General features: G+C 40.9%; 2 protein-coding genes across 3 annotated transcripts in view; both read right to left on the bottom strand.

Annotated features, from left to right (window-relative positions):
• Positions 1–306: 306 nt before the first annotated feature.
• LOC146674689 (uncharacterized) lies at positions 307–4,772 on the bottom strand. The gene is made up of 5 exons (XM_085397836.1): positions 4,633–4,772; positions 3,080–3,148; positions 2,919–2,967; positions 1,827–1,919; positions 307–1,555 (listed from the first exon to the last, which is right to left on the bottom strand). The coding sequence occupies exons 1-5, from the start codon at positions 4,770–4,772 to the stop codon at positions 1,244–1,246; spliced, it is 663 nt and encodes a 220-aa protein (XP_085253962.1). The 3' UTR covers positions 307–1,243.
• A 168-nt stretch (positions 4,773–4,940) lies between these two features.
• Positions 4,941–9,095, bottom strand: part of gal3st3 (galactose-3-O-sulfotransferase 3) — a 54,049-nt gene continuing 49,894 nt past the window's right edge. For both annotated transcript variants that reach the window (XM_085397816.1, XM_085397824.1), the window contains exon 3: positions 4,941–8,566. In XM_085397816.1, coding sequence (XP_085253942.1) covers positions 7,246–8,566 — 1,321 coding nt within the window. In that variant the 3' untranslated portion in view covers positions 4,941–7,245. The remainder of the gene's footprint in view (positions 8,567–9,095) is intronic.

Here is a 9,095-nt window from a genome sequence, read left to right as displayed (position 1 = left end):
TCTAACAACATATAAAGAAATAAAGGGTGACTCTAGACTTTTGCTCAGTACTGAGCCTTCTTTAGGGAGTTGTGGTGTGCTTTCACAGCAGGAAGTTGGCAGACCAATTTACATATTGCTGCACTCAAAAAAATAATTCATTGGATGAACTTAATTTCATCTTGCCACCTATATTCCATCTAAACAAATCATGTTATATCAATCCATCTTGATTGTGTTGTTTCAACACTAAATATGTTTGTAAGTGTAACATAATTTAAACATTAACATTCAGTTAATTTGATTTTTATTCAGTTAACATGTTTGTACCAAGTTAGTCTAATTAATTTAAATTCATGTTATATTGTTTAAACACCTTGGCACATCAAAAGTCAGTCTTGTTACATGAACTAGTAAAATATTTGTTTGTTACACCAATGTTAATCTTGTTGAATGAACAAATGTAATTTATGTCTGTAGTACTTACACCAATCATGTTTCAGTTAGTGTTTGTATTGCTTATGTAAACATTACTTTTAATTAAATTAATGAAACATACATAAATGATAACTTGCAAAACCATCTCTTTTATTTTGCTTGAACATTCTTAAAACAGTTGGCAGGATCCCAGTTCAGCCTAGCTTTCTCCCCTTTAACCATCTCATACTAAGACCACAGAACTTCCAGATCAAGACATGCTGACTGAAAGAAAAAATACAATAAAATAACCCTAACCCTAATAATAAAAATGAAATAAGTCTGTTGAATAGTTTGCAGACAAAAAATATTATCCCCAAAGCAACTTTCGTAAAATGTAGTAAAATATGCATTGCAAACAACAATATGAATTTTAACACAATTTAAAGCTCAGACATAACATTCAACATTACTATGTTGCTTGCATACATTAGTCCTCCATTTAATCAGGCTGTATCCATTAATAGTGACTTTATGCTATTTAACGTGTGGAGAAAACATTCAATTTTGAGTATAACTGCTCCACTCAAACAATTTGTGAAAACCAGTGTGCATTTGCCTTTGTAACAATTGCCATCTGGCAAAAATCAGTGTTTACACTTAAACTGTATAAGACTTTAAGTTATGAACAAACAATCTTTGTATAATAGCCGCAGAGCAAACCACATAGTTTATATGAACATTTTATAACTTACAATTTTAAACTTTAAAACAGTAAACACATATTTGCATTGCAAAAACCTTGAAAAAAAAATATCTGGCTTGCCTGAGTCTGTTTCAAGCTCATTCACCCCATTAGCTTGTTTTTTAGAAACTGTGCCTTGGATGACAACCTCTGTCCATCCAGCTTCATGATAATCTTTTGCAAGACTTCAAAAGTGCATTTGAGCTCCGGTGGGTAGCTTAGGTTCAGACAGTATATCAGTCCAAATAACAGAGCACAAGCAATTGCAATGCTCCTCAAACCAGTGAGAACCTCCACGCCTTCAATCAGGACACCGATGTTCCCTGGGTCATCTCCAGGCTCCGCACCCTCCTGATGTATGACATACACTCCCATCACAGTTTGTTCCATGGCTTCAGTGTTGGCCTCAGTGTTCTGTGACGTAAAATACAATAATACATTTGTTTGAGTCTAGATATGAAAAAAATAAAGGAATTCAGCAATCAGCGTGAATATGCTGATATATTTACTAAATTCTATGTCTCTGGTTTCACACCTCAGAAATTTGACATGAAACAAAACAAGGACCAATTGCAATATCTTTTATTCACACGTGGTGTCACATTTTACCATTTCATATATTGAAATTACCCATAACTCCTGGAGCAAATTACATAACACAGAACAACTTGTGAATGTAACTGACCGTATATTCCTTCACAAGTTTCTCATGGTCTTCATTCAGGTAGACACACAAGGACTTCAGGATGCATGCTCGTCTTGTATGTATTGTGTCATCCTAAGAAAAAAGGGAATCCATAATGACAATATTTAGCTTTTAGGCAGCAGTTTGAAAAAGGAATACTTAGTTTGGAAGAGTCCAAAAGGCCACATGGTAAATAGACTGGTTCTTATATAGCGTTTATACTGAAATGACTTCCTTTGGTCTATCGATAAAAAATACTAAACAGGCTCTACAACCCTAAAATTTTGTATGTAGTATAGTTTTCTTTTATAAGGAGTGGCAAGAGGGCCACACTTTCCCAATATTTTAGCCACAGGGTTAGAAACACATACAGAATTTGCAAGCTCTTCAATAACAGCCTGACTAATATGGAGGTTAAGGCTCTTAAAAATTTCTCTAATTGTACGCTTTGTCAGAGGTACACTAGCTGAACTCAACAGAAAAACTAACTCCTCTAAGAACTCATCTAATCCTTTTGCTGGAACATGAAATATGTGTTCCAATTTCAACAATATTACTGCTAATTTCCGTTCAATTAGTTCGGGCTGATTTTCAACAGCACTATTATCACATTCTGTCACTGACTCACTTTCAAATTCACCATAGGATACATCTTCAGAACAGCTAGCCCTTACGTTATCAGAGGACTCTATCACTTGAACTGGGTCCACACGTGTAACTACCCTGTCTTTAAAATCTTTAAGTGTGTGTGGATGATGCTTCCTCTTGTGTGTATAAAATGTATTGTAAATATTTGTCTTGAAAGGGCAACCAAGAAACACACAACTAACTGTCTCGTTACTTCGCAGATGTGTTCCAATATGGACAAAAAAATCTCTCTCAGAGAAGACGTCACTGCAGTCACATAACTCACATTTAAAAGTTACTGAACTTGAAGCTGTCTGTGTAAACTGAGATGAATGAGCTTTATAGACATGAGTGTTCAGTCCACTCCAAGTCTTAAATGTGCACGGACAATTAACATATATGCACAGATAATGTTGACCTATTCCGTAATGATGATGTAGTTTATAATGTTGAAGTAATTTGTACCTGCTGCTCTCTCTGGTAACACAATGCTTGCACTGCCACATACACGTCACTGATAAAAAATGAAATATGCATTAGAAAACGTCAAGGAGATTAAACTTCTGCATCATCCAAAAAAAATAAATAACATAATAATAATAATAATAAGGCAAACATGAACTTACCATGTATTGTTGAGGAGGTGCATAAGAATCTCAGAGCATGGGAATGTGGCTTTATTTTGTGATGTATTTCTGGGGAGAGAAATTAATTAAAACAAAGTTATTACTCTGACAAATTTGTGTTAATATCTACATACTGTGAAATGTGAAGACTGTTACGGTGCGTACACACCGAACGCGATAGACGCGACCAGAGCTTCAGGTTTACATGTAAAGTCAATGGAGGAGCACGATGAAGCGTGACTGGAGGTCCAGCTAAACTTCGGAAGCAGATTTGCATTGAGAAAACGCTTTTCTGCCTACTTCACACGACTGACGCCTTTGAAGCGCGAAGTAAAATACGCGCTGCAGTTTGTGTGGTGCATTTTGTGCATTCGCGCTTATCACGTCTACCGCTCCAGCTGGTAAAATCTGCGGGACAGCAGCTCCTCAAACTCGGCAAGGGACAGAAGGTGGTACAGCTGAAAGCGGCCGTCATCCAGACGGAGCTTCTGGAGCAAGTGGTGAAACTCACCAAACTGCTCACGCTTGTGGAAGACCTGATGGACCCAGGTACGGTGAGGACGTCCTTTAGGCACTGCTCTGCTCTCCACAGCAAATAGAGAAGGGAGACTCTTTCTTCAAACGCTAGATTGACAGCTGCCATTTTAATAACATACCGTCTGGCACTACTTCCTCCCAGATCTCTTCTTCATACGCGTGAAAATTGCATATAAAGCTCGACCAGTTCATGCTGGACGCGCTTCGAGGTGCAAATGTGCACGCGATCAGCTAGGGGCGTCTATCGCGTTCGGTGTGAACGCACCGTTAGTCAGCCTTAATGCAGAGCACCAGAGAAACTATAACCCGAACAATTATCCACCTAAATCATTCTGAATTCGAAAACTAAGTGAATATATTACAAAAAAAGAAAATGCACATGCAATTATTGTGACAGATTTTATCTTACTCCTTGTTATTAACTCCCCTAAACGCTGGTTTAGTTGAATTAAACCTTTCATCAATCCAGTTAATGCGGTTGCCCGCGACTAAACTCCACTGACAAAAACAGGAATTTTAGATAGAGCATCATAAAACACTCATAAAATCACCAAAACCATGTCGGTCAGTCTTACCACTACTACCAACAATCACCAACTCCGGTTAAGCAGAAAGTAACCTGTCATTCACGGAGCTATATGCGAAGACGTAACGGCTCTACGCGGCTTTCCCGCTCTTCAAAGTTAGCTAACTCCAGAGAAGAAAAACAGTCCTACCAACGCAGATAACCATGAAACAAACCTCATTCAAAGTCGACAGAAACAAAAAAAAAACCGAACTTACCAAAATAACCTCATCAGTTTTTGCTCTGTTGCAACAATTAGCGACTCCGGTTAAGTTTTTAAAAAAACATTAAATTCACCGACTTACATTTGAAAAATGCTTGGGTCTACAACCTCCCTGCTATATATAAAACTCCTCTAAATCTCCACACTACACAGGTAAAAATTTTTAACTAATAGTATTTATCTCTCACTCCACTAACCTAAATAAATATATCAAGAAATATTACTTACCTCACTATCAGGTATGCCAAAGAAGTAACTCCACGTGCGCTCGTTAACTTCTCAACGGACCTTTCCGCATCCGGTGGGCGTGGAGCATGCGCAATACATGACGCTATCAGAGCCGTTGGTTTGATGGACCTCATTCTCATTGGATTGCCGTGAACGAATTTAACTCATCAAAGTTTTCTTTGATTTATATTCAACAAAAAAGAATGAATCATTTAATGAGCATAAAAATGATTTCTTCATGTGATGTAAACATATTACTACTTTGTTAATCAAACACATGCCCTAGTTGATTTTTTTGAGTGTGGTTTTGGTCTTTTCATGGGAGCAAGAAAATACAAAACCACAGCCTTCTTCATGTTTGCCCATGTTTTACAGTGCATGTAACCTGAAAAGGTTTTTACACATATCTGAAGACATTTCACATGTCTAATAAATAAAAACTATCATGCATTGCACACATTCAGATTCTCACAGCTACTTCATAGAACCGTGCATCCTCTCCTCGCGTCTGTTGCCTGATGGCTTCATTGCTTTTTATTTCTGAGCAGCAGCTGTGTGTGTCTATTTTATTATTATTGTTACCTGTGGTTTGACACACTCAAACCACAAACACGTAGTGTGGTTAAGTACTTAGCTCTGCTGAATGGGAGATTAATTCTGAAGCCACTAAAGTAGGTTCGATGTGCAGTTTGTTGTAGTTTTGCATTATGTATAACATGTACAGAATTAATATTTTAAACCGTTTCCACATGCCTTGTTCCATCTCTGCTGCCTGAAGTGGTAAGCCGTGCACACCACGAACCACCAAATCGATGGAAAAGCAGTTTTCATCCAGTGATTCATGAAAAATACCAGTTAAAATACAGTAATGGGGCTCTTTAAGTCCCGATCATAAATAATACATAGTTTAATAAATCTTGCAGGCCAAAGAAAAAAAAACCCCCAAAAAAACCCCGACATGAGCCGGGAGACATTTCTTGGCTCAAACACATACTCTCACACAACTATATTGTTCCTTCACTTCCTCAGCAGCACCCTACTGATCACCAGAGTAATAAAAGAACATAAATGACACATTAAATATGAGCAGAAAGCATTAAAAATGGATCACAGCCGAGATAAATGAAGACTCTTTAAGACCCCAGTCGGCCCAGCTGCCTTAAGAGGCTTTAAGGATCGTGCATTAACGCTCTCCCTTTGTCTTTCTGTGCTTCAGGGTTCGGATTGAGCAGCTTTCACCTGGTTGAACATGTCCTTAATGACAACGTACAGCCGTGTAACCCTAGAACCCGGGCCATAGGCGGCCTGTGAGAGGAGATGATTAAATATTCAAGCGCCACGATCCACAGGCTTCAAGTCTTTGTCCCATCAAGGAGTTTGATGTTTTTATTTGTGCCAGTGTGTTTAATTATTGTATATGGGCACAGGGTTGCTGGTAGGTTATTAAATCCATGCCTTTCATATTCAGGGCGAAGGGCCTGGAGATCTTATTGCAATAACGCCCAAGCTGTACAGTAAATCCCCACATCCAGAAGCATCACCTTAACAGAGTCTCCACAAGGTGAGGTGTGATCTTGTCTGGCTGTTCGATGAAGTACCAGGGGTTGGAGAAAAAAAGATGTTAGTGCTTCTTGGTGGATGGAGAGCCTGCCCAGAGGGCAACAGCAGTATTGACAGGGTGGTGAAGGCAGAGAAGGACCTTAGAAGGAAGAAAGGGAGGTCAAAAAGCTGACGAGACACAGGCTTCATACATGTGCTCAGTCTCTGTGGGACTTGTATGGCCAAATTGAGTATCCAGCAGTTTTTAGGCTTACCCTCAGGATAAGGTCTCCATCTCACTGGCCTTTTTATCCCCCCGTCCCTTCACTGATTTCAACTCTAGAGTCAGTAAGAAAAAAAAGGCCAAAGAAGGAAGAGTTGTTTTGTGCTGTCACGTTAATGGTTGTGAGTTGATCTCAGTGTCTGTCTGGCCTCTTAGGAGGCTCTTCGGAGGCCTGACAGCCGATCCCTTTATGTCATTATGTCTCCTCAAGGACTTTAAGTGGCATATGTTAGGAAAGAGAGAGAGCGAATGAGAGCTTGAGAAACGGAGAACAAACACAAGTAACATGATACTATCCCAGTGTGATACACACAAAGCACACTCTGTGCTGCACAATAGACCCGATATCGCCACTTCTCTATTGACTCCCAGTCGCATGAAACAGATTTCCTTCAAAGAACCACTTTCATCCGAAACCCTCTCATATCCACTGCAGTCAGGGCTGCAGAGGCGTACAGCTGGGTTAAACTTCCCTCCCAGTGTTCCTCCAGCTTTTGTGCCTTCCCACCCTGATAAGGTCTGATGGATCGGAAAGGAGAAAGATTAAAATTCAAGTCCAAGTATGTCCAATCCCCTTTTTCCTAATTTATTTTCATGTCAAACCAAACACACATAGAAGGAAGAGGGGATACTCTAATTCAAGATAAACCCAGACATTTCTCAAGGATAGCCTTATTCCCCCAAAAACCCCAGACCAGCCAACAATCGTAGTCTCATGGGTCACGATGAGTTAAACAATGCAGTTTGTTGGGCACTCGGATAATTTTCAAGTCTATGAGGAGTTTTCCAGTCTATGAGGACTGAGTTTGTGAGGGTTTTGTCCCTTGCTTATTTGTCCGACCTCGAGTTCCTGCAGCAGTCTTTGAGTTGATTCCAGTTCCTGAGGCAGGGGTTGCAGCAGCAGGCACTAGTGGCTGGCTGCGGTGGGCTGGATGTCTAAGCAGGGTTGTGCGTACAGGCTGCTGGAAGGAGTGTGACTGCTGCTGAGGCCGAGCCTGAGAGGTCAGACGGTACCGCAGTAACTGGGAACGTAGGAGCATCTTTGTGTACTGGACTTCCGGCATGATGAGCCTCAGGCAGAGCTCCTGGTCCTGGCTCGAGAAGCTTTGGGTAATATTTACAGGGAGGTCATAACCGACTATGTCAACTTTGCCGCTAGGCTGCCAGGGGCGGAGCTCCTTGTTTTTGATTTCAGCAGCTGAACGAACAAGCGGCATGCCTTCACCGAAACACCTTTTCATCAGCTTCTCCTGGGCCTCACGAAGGAGGCGCACCTCCCTCGCCACACAGGCTGGACCCACAGCAGAGATTTGACGCCACAGTGAGGCGTTAAAGTGATCATAGAGCTGGGCATCTAAGGAATTCCAGGCACGGATCTTTTTGCGAAGATCATCAGTCAGGCCCTGCTTGGAACTTGGCGTCCGCATGTTGAGCTTAACATACAAAATGTCATCCAGATCCCAGGAAAGGAGGTGTCGAAGTAGAACCAGAGATTCATCAAAGTACTCAGAGATCATCACCAGCGAGAACACTCGCTCCACCTGTGCTACAAAAGCTTTTGCATAAGAGACATCTTTCGCTGGGCGATCTTTGTCTCCGCCCAAGTCGTAGGTCAAGGTGTTACGTGCATACATGGAGTAGTTCTCCTCTGGTTTGTAGTAGCGCCAGGGTTCATCTAAGAAAGCTTCCAGTGAACCATTAGGGACCCTCTTGAAACTCTGACAGTACTGGTTATAGTAACTGAACAAGGACTCAAACATGGAGCCAGGCTCTCTCAGGATCGTGACGTATATCGTATCATTTGGCATCAGTCGTTTCAGCTCAGCCTTATTGAAGCGCATGTGGTTGGTGACGATGTTTGGCGGTAGCGTGTGCTGATGCACAGAGTGAGTTGTGAAGGATCGCGGGTAGCAGAACTGGTGACCGCAGGCCTGTATGGGTAACGCCACCGTCAGGTTGTTGCGCTCTGCAAAGCGGAAGAGCAGATTCTGCATGGTGCTGCTGGCTGTTTTGTGGGTTTTCAGGAAAACCACGTTACTGTGCTTAGGCTTCAGGCCGGAGTAAGGGTGAGAGTGCAGGGCTGGACAACCGAGGTGGAAGGCATCCATGGTCCTGGTGGCAAAAAACAACAACAGTTTACTTAAAGCTGCATTAGCTTAAACAGCACAAAGAGCAGCTGTTCTGGATAAAATGGTGACATTAGAGACAAAGCTGCACACAGATAATGGAAGAAACTAATGTGTTGTACAGAACAGAAGCAACACAACGGGAAGGCAAAAATAGTAACCATAAATGGGACTGAAGGGAAAGGTAGAAAGATATAGCCGCGAGAGGAGAGGAGGCCAGAAATGCAATATATGATATAATATACAGTGTGTCTGTTTTTATTGTATAGTGGACTGACATTCAGGGAACACACAGATGATAGTACGAATTATTACTTTTCAAAGTGTCATGTACATTAAGTTTTTATTGGCAGAATTATTCATGAACTTTATCAAAAGATCTTGGTGGCAAATGTTTATCATTTTTTAATGAAGACGTTCATACTATATACATACAGTTAGGTCCATATATATTTGGACAAGGACACAAGTTTAGTTTTTTTTTTGCGGTCAAACTCTTTTTAAAGGGACCAAAA

Source organism: Rhamphochromis longiceps, linkage group LG3 (genome assembly GCF_057381845.1).
Source record: "Rhamphochromis longiceps isolate RC_006_pf linkage group LG3, R_longiceps_female_GT1.1, whole genome shotgun sequence".
Lineage (NCBI taxonomy): Eukaryota > Metazoa > Chordata > Actinopteri > Cichliformes > Cichlidae > Rhamphochromis > Rhamphochromis longiceps.
This window is presented reverse-complemented; position numbering and strand designations above follow the sequence as displayed.